At 20.5% G+C, this 18885-nt stretch overlaps 2 protein-coding genes across 6 annotated transcripts; one reads left to right on the top strand and one right to left on the bottom strand.

Moving 5' to 3' along the window:
• Positions 1-278: 278 nt before the first annotated feature.
• On the bottom strand, positions 279-9459 carry LOC724912 (anoctamin-1-like). 5 transcript variants are annotated; one of them, XM_026444495.1, is made up of 13 exons: positions 9185-9459; positions 8669-8902; positions 8364-8563; positions 8182-8282; positions 6032-6157; positions 5471-5950; positions 2593-2986; positions 2234-2466; positions 1974-2171; positions 1463-1892; positions 1175-1380; positions 805-1089; positions 279-732 (listed from the first exon to the last, which is right to left on the bottom strand). In XM_026444495.1, exons 1-13 carry the CDS (start codon positions 9253-9255, stop codon positions 421-423), a joined length of 3270 nt encoding a protein of 1089 aa, XP_026300280.1. In that variant the 5' UTR covers positions 9256-9459; the 3' UTR covers positions 279-420. The 5 variants fall into 5 exon arrangements, with proteins under 5 accessions (XP_026300280.1, XP_026300276.1, XP_026300278.1 ...); XM_026444491.1 differs by lacking the exons at positions 8182-8282; positions 8364-8563; positions 8669-8902; positions 9185-9459 and adding exons at positions 6296-6672; positions 7269-7427 and having other exon boundaries at positions 1457-1892; XM_026444493.1 differs by lacking the exons at positions 8182-8282; positions 8364-8563; positions 8669-8902; positions 9185-9459 and adding exons at positions 6296-6609; positions 7269-7427 and having other exon boundaries at positions 1457-1892.
• Positions 9453-18788, top strand: LOC551677 (wee1-like protein kinase). The gene is made up of 6 exons (XM_006560800.3): positions 9453-9550; positions 10127-10363; positions 10440-10752; positions 16969-17287; positions 17366-18248; positions 18325-18788. Exons 3-6 carry the CDS (start codon positions 10500-10502, stop codon positions 18637-18639), a joined length of 1770 nt encoding a protein of 589 aa, XP_006560863.1. The 5' UTR covers positions 9453-9550; positions 10127-10363; positions 10440-10499; the 3' UTR covers positions 18640-18788.
• The last annotated feature ends 97 nt before the right edge of the window (positions 18789-18885 follow it).

Here is an 18885-nt window from a genome sequence, read left to right as displayed (position 1 = left end):
TAGATATTTTCTTTCTTTTTTATATTCAGATTAAAATTTCATTATTAAGATTTGCTTATTAAGTTAGAAGAAATTTAATTTATTTTAGATAAAGAATCAAAAATATAATTCAACAAAAATAGAACTGTTATTCTATTTTCATTTCATTTTATATAAAATTAAATTGTTTATAATTTAATAAATAAACCTTACCGAACATTGTTGTATATCAATTTTTGTTTAGTTTCCATAATTACTATCAAATTTTTATTTCATTCAAATATGGATTTATATTCATATCCTTTATATGTATAATATATTTTTATCAAATATGTTTATACATTTTTAAAAATTGTCAAATCAATGAAATCAATATATGTGACTAGAATCACAATTATAATTTTTTTTATTGAATTTTTTATTTTTTTGATCTGAAAATGATCATAATGCAGCAGGACTAACACGTGAATGTGTATTAGCTGGTGATACAGGACTTCCATGAATTTCTAAATCGAATTCAGAATTAGATAAACTACTTCTCATGACTCTATTCCATCGATTTGCATTTTCGTTTAATCTAATTAAATGTTGATTTGCATCTAAATCAGTAGATCGTTCACAAGCACGAAGCGTTTCTTGTTGAATAATTATTTCATTAGTTATATATGCTTCGCGTCGAATTTTATCTCTTAACTTCGGATTCATATCAGGAATACACCATCGCACTAATATCATTACAAGAGCAACAATATTCTGGAAAATATTGATTTTATTAATAATCAAATTAAAACTTTTGATTTAAATTAATTTCAATAATAATAATACCTCAAAAACAACAATGAAAGCTAATCTTGCCGCAAGTACATGCCAAAACATAATAGTATATTGATATTTATTTGATGAATCGGGTGGTTCCCTATAATCTGGATATCTACATATTTCAACTCGCTGAGTAGATATTGAAAATGGTTCAGTACCGTTTTTTAAATCACTTGTATTAAATTTCGAAAGAGAATGGTCTAGAAATCCTTCTAGAGAATAATTATCAGATACAATTATTCGATAAACTAATCTAGGTATAAAATTCGAAGTAAAAGCTATAATGAATGCCTAAAAAATTTCAATTATAAATATATCAAAAATTGTTTTTATATAAGATATTTTTTATAAAAAATTTTTAATTATTAGAACTTACATTAGTTATAACAGATAATTTAGAAATGGAATCTAAAATACGGTACCATATACCTATATCAGTAACACGTTGTCCGACTGGTCTTCTATACATTGTTAACAATTTTTTCGCATCTAATCGCATTTCAAAAACATTATTCAGTAATGCAAAAAATGGTGCTAATGGAAATGCAGCAACGAAGATAGTAACAAACCCATATTGTAACACTATAATATAATATAAAATATTAAGATTTAAATATATTTAATCACATGATTTAATTAATTTGAACAAATTTAATACCGATACCCATTTCTAAATACTCGGGAAATAAACTTCTTGGACCCCATTCCACTAACTTATAATCTTTGATCCATTGGAGATATTTTCTAGTAGTAATTTTTCTTTGTCCATCTTCTGTTGTCATTCCAACATGTACTTTTAAAGTATTTAACCATTTATAAAATAATGGAAACAACATTTCTAATATCGTATTCATGGCCTGTTTGCCAATCATAATAATGCTTAGCTGTATGCATAATTCCATAAGGCAACCACCAGGACCACATTCTTCTTGTCGATAATGAAAGAAACGATTATAATTTCCAGGATAACCAACAAACTTTCCTTTAAAAAATGCTATATAAAATATGGAAGCATAATAGTTAACAAATTCGAGTAGATATATTTTTAATGTTAAACTATCATCAAATTCAGTTTGGGTTCGAAGTAGTTCGATCTATAAAAATGAAAATATATATTTTAAAAAAAAATTAATAATAATATATTATGAATAAAAATATATTATGATATAAAATACCTCTGTTAAATATTCAGCTAACCAAACATAAACCCAATTAAATATTATAATGCAACACAAATTAATACTAGCAGCAGTAGCTGTAGTAAATAGTATTGCATAACTTGTTACCATAGGATGTCCATAAACACTTAAAGCAGTCAAAACAGACATTCTATATAAAACGACACCTAAGACAGCAGCCATTGCTATTGCAATCTAAAATAAATATATATAAAAATAAATTTAATAATTTTAACTTTTTCCTAATTTTTACAAACCAGTAACAAAACGACGGAGAAACTGAGAATTGTAGCAGGAACTCTCATCTTCCAAAAGGGAACTTTCGGTTCTTCTGTATTTGTGATAACATTGAGCGATTTTTTTTTTATATGTGCTAAACGTGCTAAGTACTGAGGTCGAGGATGTTCCTCTTGAGCATCCAAACCAGTTAAATCCCATTTATGAGTAATTTCTGCTGAATATCTTTTCCATAATTCCAAAAACAATGTAGCTAATAATAAAAAAAATTGTAAAATATATATTATATATTTTATATAACAAATTTATATATATATATATATATATTTATATATATATATATGTATAGAATAATTATATTAAGATTACTATTACATACCCCATAACGACATAAATATAGAAAAAAAAACAGTAGATGGATTATCAAATAAATATGTAATTCTTGCATGTAAACATGTTTCTTTTAAATCCCAATATCCACAAAAATGATCACATAAAGGACACATTTCAATGGTACCATTAAAATTACAAATATCTTCACTTGGTTCATTAGAATATAAAGTCGCGCAACTGTATATGAAACATAAAAGACCAACAATACTAGCAGGTATCAACATATGTGTATAAAATCCAAGCCAAGCAAAGTAAAGTCCAATTTTTACTCCAAAATACTCTTTGATGTAATCTAATGGTTGATAATGAAGACATTTCTTTATGCTTGCCCATTCTTTGTATAAAAGATATCTCATAGAATCTGGTGCTTGTAAATCACCCTAAAAATAAATTATATTTTAAATAAATTGTCTTTATCTAAATAAATAATATTTATAATACTTTAATAAATATTGTTTTTTATTTTTTATTTTATTTTACTATTCATAAACTCTAATATTATATAATATTTTCAAACAAAAATTTTCTTTTAATTAAATTTAATTTATCAAATGATATTTATTTATTATTTAAAAATTAGAAAATATTTATTATAAAAAAAAGAAATATCAATAAAAATAATAATTTTTTCTAAGATTTCTTTTGTCAAATGGAATTTCAATCGATTTTATAAAATAATTATAAAATAGCATAAATTTTAATATAAATATTTTCTTATAAATAAATTTTCTTTTTTGAAAAATAATATTAAAGACATTTAAAAAAATAAGGATTCAACAAACATACTTTGAACATTATTCTTTTTTAAATAAAATATGTATAATATAATGAGATTAAAATATTCTTTTATTTTTATTTAGATATTATTTAATTGTGAAAAAATAAAATCGAAAAATAAATAAATTTTTTTAGAAGATTTTTTTTTTAATTAGTTTTCTCCAATTTTTTGAATAAATAATTAAAACTTTCACTATTTTGAATAGGAAGAAACTGATTATAAGCACTTCAAATCATTTATTCAGATCACATCAAATATATAGCAATTATTTAAATTTTTTAGATATTTTTTAGATTATTATTTTTACATTAGATATTTTTAATTTTTCATGATATATTATATTATAATTAAATATTATTTAAACAATGAAATTATTTAATATATATATTATATTTACTAATGTCAATCATTCATATATATATATATATTACATTTACTTATTCTGAGTCTCTATGATAATATTAATCTATTTTTATTTAATAATTATGATTTATATAATTTTTATAATTTTAAAATCATAAATAAAAATAATATCAAAAAGATAATATTCTTATAATAAATATAATTCTTTTATAAAATTTTCATTTATAATTTATTTAACTAAATTTCTCATAATAATTATTTAATTAAATTTATCTGTAATTTTTCTTATTTAGAAACTTGTTATATATTACATAATGCAAAAATAGCATATAAATAACATTGAAGCTTTTTTTACAAATTTTTAATAAAAAATTTAATAAAAAAAATTTTTAATAAAAATTTTTTCATATAAAAAATATAAATTGATAAAAGTATTTATAAAATAATGACAAAAATAGGCATTCAATTATCTATACAAAGATTAAAATAAATTTGTAAAAATAAAAAATTTTTGGACTGGAGAACTTCTCTTGTTAACAACCTATTAGCACCTATTTTATAATCAAGATAAATTCAATCTTTTTTTTTCTATATAAATAATATATATTAATAGTTTAAACTTTTAATTAAATTATTAATATTATTTTATTTAGCTATATTTTATCTAGTATAAATTAAGGATATATAATAAAATAAGGATATATAAAATACATAAAAATATATAATAAATAATAAATAGAATACTCATTATTAAATACTATATTTGTAAATTTAAAAAACTTAAAATAAATATAAAAAATAATATTATTTAATAAATAATTATATATATAATTATATTGATTCAAAAATATTATAATTTTTAACAATTTTATTAAAATTTTTATTTTAGAAAAAATAAATATAAAATCATATTTTTCAAAATATTTTTCATATTATATTGTATATTCTGTAAATAAAATATTCACAAAATATTTAAAAAAGCAACACTTTACAAAATTTCTGAAGTCTTAAACATGATATACCAACAAAACCTATAATAAAATAATAAAAAAACAATTATTATTAAATAATTAAATGATATAATAATATAATATAATAATATGTAAATAATTAAATATAAAAAAAAATTAGTAAAAATAATCATTAAAAATTTTGCATTTGTTTTTATTTTTTTTTTATGTTCTATTATTTTTTTTTCTCTTATTTTTTTTTTATGTTATATTAGAGTAATCTAATTAAAAAAATATAATTTCATTTTATTATATTAAATAATTTTATTATATTTATATTAAAATTCAATTATTAAAAGATATATTTTATTAATATCAATAAGTATATAAAAATGAATTATACAACACACAACAAATATAATATACAAATCTTATACATCACATTGTATTTAATATAAGATCAAAATAATTGAAAATGAACAACTAACCATTAAATTAGTCCTTTATTATTGTCCTTTAAAAATTTTTCAATGTATAATTGAATATATATAATTGTTTAGAATATAACAATTTAAAATGGGCAAGCATAAAATAATAAGCTTTGTTGATATTATCATATATAGATATATCTAAATATTCCATATAATAATCCTATAATCCTAAAGTTTCTGAAGAAAATATGAGTATACATATGTGTAATTTAAGCGTAAAATTAAAATAATTAGCATAATAAATAATTTAATTAATATGAAAAAAACAAAAAAATGACTTACATCATGAAGAGGATATGCGGCTATATATGCTTTTTCCGAAATCAATCTATCTATTCCAAATGCAAAATCATCATCCTTAGTTTCAGTAAATCTGGTTCTATCTAAAATAAATTGTACAATTCTAGCACGTGTTGCAGTAGTAAAAAAATTTGGTGAATCCAAATTGAATAAATATTCTTTATCACGGCTATAAACAGCTGTAAAATTATGTTTCAAAGTTGGAAATATTGTTTGGTTTACATAATACTTTTTCATAATTCTCTTGAATAATGAATTGACTTCTTTAATTAATGTGTTACTACGATTTTCAAAAATCATCATGCTAGGTAATTCTTTCATTGGCAATCTAAGTTTTAATATTTCAGCATACCGTCTTAATACTTCTTTAGGTGCATGAATTTTTATGAAATGTAAACCATTTGGTTCTGCTTGTTCATATTCTAATTGTAAACCTTCCTTTTCTAAATTTTTTTCAAATATCTAAAAATTAAAAATAAAAAATTAAAATAAAACAAAAATTATATCTTTAATTATATTATTTATATAAACTATGTAACTTACACGTCTATATTCAGTACAACGATATGTTTGAGCTTCAACATTGTATTCATCCCAAACAAGTACAAAATCAATTGTACGAATTTCATCACGAAAATATAAACTAAAAATTGTTCCACATTTTGAAGCCTGTAAAAAAAAGATTAATGTTCCATATTAATTATTATTTATATTTTACATTATCTTTAAAATATGTATATGTATAATATATAATATAAGTATAAATATGTATATGTATAATATATATAATTATAAACTTAAATTTACCGATCTTGAACTTCTTTTACTGTTTCTTAAATCTGTACAACTACCATCAATGATTGTTTCATTGGTATCATTATTAAAAGTTAATGTATCATCATTATGTGTTTGTTGAATATCTTCCATAGAGATTGCACTATGCATACTATTTAAGGTATTCATGCTTCCAATATTATTTAATGAGATATTAGGAACACTTTGATATAATGTTTGTACAGATCCTGCATTTAAATGACTTTGTATTGATCGATAAAGACTTGCTTCAGATATATTATTTCTATGTCTTTGTATCCATGGTGTAGAAACTTCTTCATCTTCTTCTTCCATATTTAATTGAATTGATCAATATTCAAATTCTACTTATTTGAATCAAATAATATATACTACATGCAAGCCAAATAAAAAAAATTTATATATAAAAAAATGCTATAATACATAATTATAAAAACATTTTAACCAATAATAAATTGAATTTATATTAAATTTAACTTATACTTTACAAAATAAATAAATATTAAGACATAAATAAAATAATGAACAATAATAATACAATAATACAATAATAATAAACAATTAAAATAAATAAAAATTATATTAAGATTTATTAACTTTATATTACTTATATAATATTTTTAGAGAAAAAGTAATAAATGACAAATAAATTAATAAATAATTAAATATTTTTTAAATTTTAAAAATTAAAAGTTTAATAGAAAAGTATAAATATTTTCATTGTGAAATTAAAATATATAGTATATTATGTATATAAAAATTTAGAAATAGATAATAAATTTTAAAAACAAATATTATGAATTATTTTTAATATTTATCTCAATTTTGAAAAAAATACATTTTTCCATTCAAAAAATATAAATAAATTTTAATACAATATAAAATAGTAGATTATATTATATTGTTAATGTAAGGCTACAACATTACATTTTCTACGAAAGAAATAATAATTAAAATTTATGCTTACAAAATTTTTATGTTTCCATTGGGAATCTTTAATTCCGGATGCTGTTCAGATATGAAGCAGGAAATTGTCGCATAATTGTGAATATTATAATTCCATTATATAGTATTTTTAACCTTTGCTTTACTATTTATATTTTTTTATAAACTATTAATCTAAATAATTACGTGTATTTTTATAAATGTGACGTATTTTAATACGTTAATTTTATTATATAAAAAATATGAAAAAAATATCATGTAATGATGAGATAAATGTATAATATACATTCATGTATAAATGTATAATATACATTTATGTATAAATGTATATGCATCTCGTGAATCATATTAACATGTAAGTGATACAACAATGTATTAAATGATTACGTGATAATAAATTGATGCCAATTATTTTGTAATTTAATTTATATAAATTCTAAATTAAATAAATAAATTTTTTTCCTATAATAAAATATAAATTTAATAATATTGATTTAAAATTTTAAATTTATATTTATTTATATAAAATTACATTTATTTAATGGTCTTATATATTTTGTTGAATAATGTTTTTTAAGTATTATTAAAATTATTATAAAAAAAAAAAAAAAATTTTGTTTTAATTTATTATAAAATTTTATATAATTTAAATTAATTTATTATAAATTTATATTATAATTTTTTATTTTCTTAAATAATACAAAATTATTTTTTTATAGTTTCTATAAAAATGTAAATGTAAATTATGTAAACATTCTTATTTGATATATTATCTATTATTTCAAATTAAAATTCATCAAAATATTTAAAATTAAGATTTACATATATCTTTTAATAATACATAAATATGTAATATTTTATATTATTTACATATTACATAAAATTTGTATTTTTATTTTTTATTGTATATAAATCTTTTACAATACAGATCATACTTCTTGCATAACTAAAGAATTAAGTTCATCTTCTCCTGGACATAATACAGAGTCTATATTATAGAATGCTGCATGTAAAGTTATTAAAAACCAGGATACACCTAAAATAAAATTTTTATATACATAATGTATAATATTCTGTAACATTATATCAAAATAAAAATTAGAATTATTTTATTTACCAAGAACCCAAAATAAAGCTGCACCGGCACCAACCAAATAAAAAATTGGCAATGAACAAATTCCTACCAAAGTATAAACTTGAGCTAATGTTAATTTATGATTGAATATCATAAGTTCCTGTTTAGCATGACGCTGTGAAACTTTATAACAAGTGCCAAGAGATACAACAACAGCGAGCAGCAACAATGGTGATGTAATCCTAATATTAAAATGTAATTTTGAGATTATTATATTTTAAAATATACTTATTCTAAAAAGTATATTTATTCTTCTAAAAATAAATTTTGAATGTAATAAATCTTACAAACAATATATAACTAATCCAATAAATACAAATAAATAATTGCTTTGGAAATATTCAATATTTCTAACAATTCTTTTACTCAATCTTGGTAAACTGGGAGCAGGTCTTATATTACTTGTATTAAGAAACAAAGACCATGATCTAATATTTGCTTTTCTATGTTCAATCCATTCATGAGCTTGAGGATATCCTATGTTATTAAGTGGAAGTTGTGGTATCTGTAAGAATTCAAACCTATAAAACAAAATATGCATATTATAAATATTATTAATACTTCATTAAAAATAATTAAATATTAAAAAATATTTTTTAAATGTTAATAATAAAGAAAAATTTACATAATAAATTTTAAAAATAAGTATAATTTGAGAATATGGTTATTTTAATTAACTAACAAATATATTAATAAGATGTCAATGTCATTAACATTGTAAAATTTTCTTATAGGTTAGATAATAAATATTTGACATTTTATTTTTCATTATCATGTCCATGTATCATATATTTGAAGATTACCCAGTGCTAGATTTTTGTTTTTGTTGTGGTATTTGCATATCACCTACGATGTCGATTTCTACGTTTGCCATTATATTTTAATACTTGAACGTCTTAACTTTAAATATATGATAAAGAAATAATTATCCTTTCTATTTTATTCTATGAATCTCGTATCTCCACCGCAAGGCGTCGTAGCATCGTTTTAGAAAAAATCCATCGTAGCCACTAAAATTCCCATCATATCGCACGTCGAACTACTATGTTACCCCTACCACTGATCCGACTATACTAATACAAACCAATATCGTGTATACAAATGCTACAGGTTGCAGCTGCTCGATAAAAATTCTTTCACTGCTCCGTAAGGCTCTTTGTCTGAATAAGGTAAAAGACGCAAAAGATTTTTCTTTCCTTACATGAGTTACAGATGTTTTTACTTAACAGATATAAAAAAAATCTTTTTTTTTATTTATTTTAAATCACAGTATGTTTACTGCATGTTAATTCTCATTGAATTTGCTTTTAAATTTCACTTTTTTTTTCAGGAAGTCAGATTATATATATTGTGTCTAGATTTCCTGAAATTTATAATTTAAAAAAGAAATAGAATATTATAAAAAAAGTATCTTTTTTGCAATTAATAAATAATATGATAATCATTAACAATACATTAGTTTTTTTTAAAATAAATTTCAAATAATTTATTTGATCTATTTATGATATTTTGTTTAAATTCATAGTTATGAAATTTATATTCAAATTGATTTTATGCTTTATAAATTTTTGAATTGAAATTTGTACGTTATAATTATATGTTAATAATATAATTTGTTAATATATGATTTATTTCTATAGAAGATTATTTAATTTACTAAATGAAATTATCAATACAAAGACAGAAGTTGTTTTCATCTATTATTCAACAAGAAATTATATTTTTTAAGTATTCTTTGATTTTAGGTGAGACTTCCAAAATAAAATGTGACATAAAGTTTTTAGAATTAGACTGAGAATGGTTCCACCCTCGAAAATGTGTGCAGATGACGCTACTATGTATTAACATTGTGAATAATCACAACCAATAGTAAAACGCGTTATATCAAATTCAATAGCTTCTCGTCCTCGAAGAAGCTTCCAATTGGTTAGCTGTAATTTCCCAAGTAACATTGGGCCACCCGCCATAACGAACATAGCGTGGTACGAGCGATTATTTGAATGAATGTATTCAAATGTAATTGATAAGATATTACAATTAGTATTTATTTTATTTCAGTATTATTAGTGTATACGAGGTGATTATATACAAGGAAACGTATGGTGACAATTTGAAAACATGGAAGTTGCACAAAAGTTGCATTTCGACGCATGCGATATTCAGGACGAGGAGCTAAACATTAGCTGTCGTACAAATAGCTCCGGTTGTGATGTTGACGATATTTTAGATTCTTCAGCAGAAGATCTTGGATGTTCACCCCCACTTCAACCAAGAAAATTATCATTTAGTAATACAATGGACTGTAGTGACAGTGAAAATAATCAATCTGTGCCAATTAATAACAATAAGACGCCGATCAGTAACATGACAGGTTAGTACAATTTTCAATTCTTTTATTTTTTTTGCGAGCTGTTTTTATATAAGATTTTAACTATAATGTAAAATTATGAGACCTTGATTTTAAAGATATTCTTTATTATCTTATATATATCTTATATATATCTTATATTATATATATATTTTATGTAGTTATATCAAAATATATATAATTTTGTTTGTATTTTCTTTTTATTAGTATTTTTAGATATTTTTTTGTATAATATTAAATTTCTAACTATTATATTAATTTTCATTCTGTAATGACTTTTTCATCGTTTTTTTTTTTTTATCGTAATTCTATATAATTATTTTATTAATATATTTTATTAATATATTTATTTTTGTATTTATAAAAATTTATTTTATAATTAAGCATGATTTTTCTTTTTAATTTTTTATATTATTTTAAGCGATGTGCATGGTGTGGGAAAATTGATATTTTTCATGGACAATTGTTTTACATCATGCTTGCATGTATATAATTAAAAAAAGAAATCAAAAAGTAATCAGTAAATATAATTATACTATGTACTGTTATTATTTTAGATTTTCTTTCATTGTATATATGTATGTTATATAAAAATTTGAAAAGAAAGAATGTATATATACAAACTTATGAGATGTTACAAGTTGATAAAAATGATTATAAATTGTTTTCTTTAAAACTATTGCAGATAATTCCTTTTTTTAAAATTAAAAATTTAATTAGTAAGTAAAGCAATAAAAAATTGAATAGAAAAAATTTTAAAAAATTTAGAAAGAAAAAAAGCTTAGTTTCAAGAAGTCTCAAAGAAAAAATGATGCTTTCCTTTTTTTTTTAAATAAAATAAATTATTATTTTATATATTATATATTATTATTTTTCATTATTTAAATAGCTGTTATCAAACTTAATGATATTTATTTGATATATTTTTTTCTATATTTAAAAAATTACAATAAAGAATATTTTATATAAAAAGATATGACGAAGAAAATTCATATTATTGAAAATATATGATATAAATTTCTTCTTCAATATATTTTTAGATAATGTAGAATATTTTGTATTATTAATTTTTAAATTATATAAAAAAATAAAAAAAATATTTCAAATATTATTAGATTTAATGGTAGTTATTTAAACAAAATTAACAAAAAATTAATAAGTCATTTTGTTTAAAAAAATAGAAATAACATCTTTTCTATTTTTAACATCTTTTCCAAGATTTGTCCTTAAAATTATTTTATTTGTATTTTGTTTATATTTGTAAATGATTAATTTTTGTTAATTTATAAAAAAGACATATTGTAATAGATTGAAAAATTTTCTTTCAGTTAAATAAAAAATGAACGAGAAGACATCTTTATAAAATAACAATAAAAAAAACTTTTATTTTTTATTTTTAAATTTATATAATTACATAATTTTTCTATATAATCATCATTTATAACAATACATTTTCACTACTACTGGTTTTTATAATCCATTTATGAAAAAGTCAATTTTTTCTCAAAACTGCATACCTATCATATAATCTAGATTTACCTAATAATTTTAATTATTTTTTAAATTAAATATTAAAAGAGCAAACAATTGTGATGAAAAGATTTGAGAAATGAAAAAATAGTTTTAAGATTTTTTCATGAATAATTTTCAAGATTACAAAAATTAGTGTAATATTAGAGAAAATATATTACAATAAATAGTGATTATGTGAAAAAATAAATGTATAATTTTAAAAATAAAAAATAATGCTTTTTTTTATTATCTTGTTTTATAAAGATATTTCTATTTATTTTTTATTTGTGAAGGCAAAATTCAACCTATTTTTATATTATATCAATATCTGTAATAGTTTGTTTATAGTTATGACTTGTTAGTTATGCTTTAGAGATTCTAATAATATGAAACATTTTTGTATATATGCAATGTAATGTCTTATAACAATGTTACAATGAATGCTATAACAAACAATTTTTTTCATTATATTAAAATATTAACAAATACTAATATATTGCGAACTATATTATGAACACAAAAAAATATAAAATTTAAATATAACATATTAAATTTATAACATGCATATTTATATATTGTTTTTTTTTTGCTATTAAATTTATTTTTTAATGTGATATCTTTGTTCATTTTCAAAGACTAAAAGAAATACAAAAATTAATATACAAAAATCTTGATTGAGGCTTATTTATTAAATTATGAATATATGATATATGCAATAAAAAAGCAAGATGGAGAGAGATAATGGAAAATAAACCATGTCACTCTATTTTGCGTCATCTATATGCAAATAATGCTTTATATACTTATAATTTAATAAATTATCCTCAGCCGATATTTTTGTATGTCAACTTTTATATTTGTTTTAGCCTTTAAAATTAATTCATTAAAAGGGTCTTATGAATATTTTAATACCTTATATATTTATACAGAAATCCCAGAAATCAACCGACAAGACTTAATTGATGATTTTTAAAGTGATGATTTTAATCAACATTTTTTTTTCCTAAAAATTTTTGTTTCGGTTTTATTATTACGAATTATTATATATATTAGTTAATCGTAGAACGTAAATATCGCGCTACGATTATAATGTTAGGTACGTATTACCGGCGAATTGCCGGACTTGAACAAATAGTCAAATATTATTGCAGAAATTTCTTCTTTTCTATTGCCATTTTCACATCACGTGATTTCTACCTCCATTTATGGAGGTTTATAAGAGTATTTCTTGAAATGCCTATGAAATATTTCATAAATCCTGAAATTTTAACAGAATATATTATTTTTCTAGAGTAGATAGATATAAATAATAAAATAAAATAAATAAATAAATCTAAGTGCTTAATAATATAATTCTTGCGTAAAATAAGCAGCGTCTTTTATTTATGAAATATGTTTAAGCTATCACAGCATTTAAAATTATTCCATATTTATTTTTATAATTTTTCACGAAATATTTATTTTTCATAGAAAATGCGGAAATATAGTTTGGTACGCTAAATGCTACAATATGATCATAAGTGCTGACTATAGCAATTTTTCAATTTGCTCAATATAACAATATCCTGGCGATACATATCTATGCTCTACCATTATGACGCAAGTTTTATGCGCCATGTGATTGGCCAATGTTTTTAACTATAATTGTAAAAGATATCGATCACTGATCGATATAAAATTTAAAAGGATAATAAAAAACAAGGAATCAAAATTTAAATTTAAAATTTTAGTTTCGAATATTTATTAGTTTCTAAATATTAATGAAAAATTTTCGTATTATACATTAAAAATTGCATAGAAGAATACAGATATTATTAATATATTGATTGCTGCCTATTCAAATATTATTAATATAAGTCTCCATTTTGGTCGTCAAATATCAAGTAGTTTATGATTACATAAATAAATATATCGATTGATCTAATATCTATAGAATGCTTTATAATCCAATGAAAATCTAATCATTCGTATTCAGGAAATTAAACACATTTGATTTAAATATCAAATACGATGTCAAAAAATTAATTTGCAAAACATTTTAGCAAATATTGCTGTTATTTCAGTACATTTCTAAGAGAAACAATTCTGTATTAAGTTAATTTTAGAATTTAAAAACGATTTCCGATCAGAATGCTGTTAAAATTTATAAATTTTCTTAGAAGCATTAAGATTTTACATATAACTTAGAAGAACTAAAGATTTTACATATAAGATACATATAGATTATATATAGATATTGAGATTAGCTATTAAATATTTGCAGCGTTGTTGCGAAAATTGTCTTTTAAAGAAATAACATTACGTAATTTTCTCATGAAAAATTTTATTAAATTCATTTAAATTTTTTTTTTAATTTCCATTTGTTTATAATATGAATTAATTTATTGACTGCACTAATTTTTTGCTAATTCTTTAAAAATAGCAATTTTAGATATTAAATAATAATAATTTTTGCAGCGAATTGTTGTACCATTATATCACCTGTAAACAAAATTCAATATATAATACTAAGTTTTTCATAAATATTTCGAAAACTAATTCAAAGTTAAAATTTGAGAGATGTCTTTCTCCTCTTCTTTCTTCCTTAAATTTTGTTTGATAGAGGCTTTTCATTAAGTTATTTTATTAACTTAAAATAATATTTATATTTTTGATTAGTAACTTGTCCAAATCAAAATTTTTGCAAAAGAAAAATTTATTTATTTATTTGAAATTTATTTAAAATCATTGATTTATCAAATGATTTATTTAAAATCATTTAGGAATCACTTATTAAATCTTGTTGGTCGGTTTCTAAGATATATATACCATGTCCGATTTATCTTGAATTATTCAAATATCTCAAAAAATATAAATACATAAAAATATTTCAAATAAAAGTTATTTAATAGAAAGAGATCTAATAATAATATCTAATAATAATAGTTTTTCTATAGATGGAAATGTACAAATCATATGAAAATTAATCTTAATTTTTTAAATAAAATCATATAATTTTTATTACATTAATTGACCAGTAATTATTTCTTACGAAAATATTAAGCTATTTATATCAAAAAATCTTTATTTTAAAAAATATTAAAATTTATAAAACTTGAAAGATAATAAGTTGAACATGTGAAGCGATATTTTTTATACTTGTTTTTGTTTTTCATATAAGTAAATTTTACAAACTTCAAATTACAACATGTTATAAATTATAAATTTTTCGATATAAATAATTAGTATATAGGAAATAATGAAATGCACTAACTAGTGTAATAAAAATTATATGAGTCCATTTAAAAAATTTATATAATCTGAATGTTTTATTTTATACAAAAACTATATATATGTAATATTATATCTTTTTGCAAACAATTTTCATATATAAAAATATTAAAACATTTTCTATATTATTTTATTTTTCGAAATATTTCGAGATAAATCACTGTACATTGTATATATATATATATATATTTATTTATTATATATTTATATAATTTTAAAATTTTGTATTCAAAATTTCATTCTTGCCATTTTCTATAATATACATATATAGTTTTAAATCATATTTTTTTATGAGAATTATAAATAATATTTTTAAAGAATGTAAATTTTTATACTTATTTTTTACATTGTTTTTTATTAACTTAAAATATTATATTTTTGTTGTTGTAAATAAATTCAATTCATATTTTTTTATATATATATTTTTAAATGAATAAAAAAAATATATAATAGTTCTATGAATATTATATATTTTATATAAAAATATAATTATTATATATATATATGATATACTTAGTGATGTATATGACAATAAATAATTGTATTAAGAATTAAAGTTTATAAATAAAAGTTAAAACAAAAGAAGAAAAAATATATAATAAAAAAGAATAAAAAAGATATGAAATATATATATATATATATATATATATATATATATATATATATATATATAATATAAAAAATATTGTATAAAAAAATGTAAAACAAAAAATATAAAAAAAATGAAAAATTGTAAAACAAAAAATATAAAAAAAAAATATATATATAATATGAAAAATATTGTAAACATTGTATGAAAAAAATGTAAAATAAAAAATATAAAAAAATATAGAATGTGAAGACTATGAAAAAAATATAAATATATGAATATATATAAATATATAAAAAAATGTATAATATCAAAAATATGAAACAAAAAGATATTAAAAAAATATAAATAAAAAATATATATAAACATAAAAAAAATATAAAATATATGGATATATATTATAAGAATATGAAATATATATATAAAAAAGTATAATATCAAAGATATGAAAAAAATATAAAAAAAATAACAATAAGAAAATATTAAAAAAATATAAATAAAAAGAAATATTATTTATGAAAAAGAATATAAATAAAAAAAATATAAGTATGAAAAAAAAATATATAATATCAAAGATATGAAAGAAAATCAAAAGTATGAAACAAAAAGAAAATATTTAAAAAATACAAATAAAAAAAAATATAAAATATGAAAAAAGAAAATATTAAAAAAATATGAATAAAAAAATATCATAATTATGAAAAAAAAATATCAAAAAATACATATATAAAAATATATTGATTATGGTTGATAATGAAATAGTGAACACAAATTTTTTTGCATGGAGTTTCAATACAAGAAAAATTTTGCATCAAATACGTATTTGTTTTAAAAAATATAAATTGCAGGTACATCAAGAATTAGAATTCCACCTCGTGAAAACATATGTTCTCAAAAAATATCAATGGCATGTAGTCCACCTTATAAACGTGTTAGAGCTTTACGTCTATTTGATTCTCCTGCTACTCCAAAGACATTAATGGAAAAGAGTGCAATGCATACTCCATTTCCATCTAAATGTACTAGACTATTTTCATTAGACAAATCTAGATCATGTAATTATCAAAATAAATCTGACAAACCTACTGCTAATGTAAATCCTTTTACACCAAATGGAATGTTGTTAACTGCAAGAAAACGCACTAGATCTAAACGTAGTCTTAATGGGTAAGTATAAATATAAAAATCGATCAATTTGATAATACTATTGATTTCATAATAAAAGTTATTTTCTCTTAATTTTAGATCTCCAGATATTCAAATACCAAAATTCGATCTCGCCGATTCTGAAGATTCTGATAACGAAATAGAACAAGCTACAAAACGTGTTGCATTGCAAGATTCGAATATTTTACGATATCATCAAGAGTTCCATGAACTTGGTTTAATTGGAACAGGTGAATTTGGTTCAGTTTATAAATGTATTAACCGATTAGATGGATGCACTTATGCTATTAAAAAAAGTATTAAACCAGTTGCTGGAAGTATTAATGAAAAGAATGCCTTAAATGAAGTGTATGCGCATGCTGTACTTGGTAAACATCAACATGTTGTGAGATATTATTCTGCATGGGCAGAAGATAATCATATGATAATTCAAAATGAATATTGTAATGGTGGCAGTTTAGCAGATGCAATTATCAATTTAGAAAAGGAAAAAAAACATTTCACTGAAGCAGAAATGCGACAATTGTTGTTACATGTTGCTGAAGGTTTAAGATATATTCACAGTATGCAATTAGTACACATGGATATTAAACCTGGAAACATATTTATTTCCAAAGAAAAGAGGTTACTCGCAGTTAATTATGATTCAGCTGATGATGGTTTCGACGAAGAGGAAACTATCGAAGAAGAAATTACTTATAAAATAGGAGATTTGGGTCATGTTACATCCGTTAATAATCCTCAAGTTGAAGAAGGAGATTGTAGATATTTGCCAACAGAAATTTTACGCGAAGATTTTAGTCATTTACCAAAAGCTGATATTTTTGCTTTTGGATTAACTGTTTATGAAGCAGGTGGTGGAGGTCCACTACCTAAAAATGGACCAGAATGGCATGATATTAGAAATGGAAATTTAAAGGAATTATCCCATTATAGCCGTGATCTTAATGAATTACTTAAAGTAAATTCATTTTCTAATTCTATTATTTAAATATTTATTTTATAGAATGATATAATAAATTTATTTTTTTTTATAGTTAATGATTCATCCAAATCCTGAAATGAGACCATCAGCAATTTGTCTTATACAGCATAGAGTATTGTGCCCATTTGGAAATAAAACAAAAGCACAACTTCGACGAGAACTGAATGCAGAAAAATTAAAAAATGAAATTTTGTCAAAGCAACTGCAAGAAGCGGCTAAGTGTTTAAAAACTATTGCTCCAAATGTAGCGGCTATTAATAATACAATGAATGCAGGAGGCTACAAACTAAGACCTACACCAACTAGAACATCGTCTCGAGCAGTGGGTAAAAAAGTCAATAGAAGCAATAGCACTACAAACTTTTGAATGTTCTATGTTATATTTATGTCAGACTAAATGAGAAGGGGAAAAGGTGCTTAAGAAAAAAAGAAATTTTTTTAAGTGCCTTGAGATATTGTGATATAAAGTAACTCTAATTTAGAAGTAAAACTATAATTAATTTGATAGCAAAAAAATATGATAAACAGAGTGAAATTGTATAATAATCACGGGTATCTTTGCAACATGTGATGGAGATATTACATTAATAATATAAGCTGTGAATTAACTTAT

This window comes from Apis mellifera, linkage group LG12 (genome assembly GCF_003254395.2).
Source record: "Apis mellifera strain DH4 linkage group LG12, Amel_HAv3.1, whole genome shotgun sequence".
NCBI lineage: Eukaryota > Metazoa > Arthropoda > Insecta > Hymenoptera > Apidae > Apis > Apis mellifera.
This window is presented reverse-complemented; position numbering and strand designations above follow the sequence as displayed.

Coding starts and splice junctions, on each gene's coding strand:
- LOC551677 (XM_006560800.3), top strand. CDS start 10,500: ATGGAAGTTGCACAAAAGTTGCATTTCGACGCATGCGATATTCAGGAC. Junction 10,753..16,968: donor GCCGATCAGTAACATGACAG/GTTAGTACAATT, acceptor TATAAATTGCAG/GTACATCAAGAATTAGAATT. Junction 18,249..18,324: donor ATCTTAATGAATTACTTAAA/GTAAATTCATTT, acceptor TTTTTTTTATAG/TTAATGATTCATCCAAATCC.
- LOC724912 (XM_026444495.1), bottom strand. CDS start 9,255: ATGGCAAACGTAGAAATCGACATCGTAGGTGATATGCAAATACCACAA. Junction 6,158..8,181: donor ATTCTTTAGTTATGCAAGAA/GTATGATCTGTA, acceptor TTTTTTTTACAG/GCTTCAAAATGTGGAACAAT. Junction 2,987..5,470: donor CCGCATATCCTCTTCATGAT/GTAAGTCATTTT, acceptor ATTTATTTTTAG/GGTGATTTACAAGCACCAGA.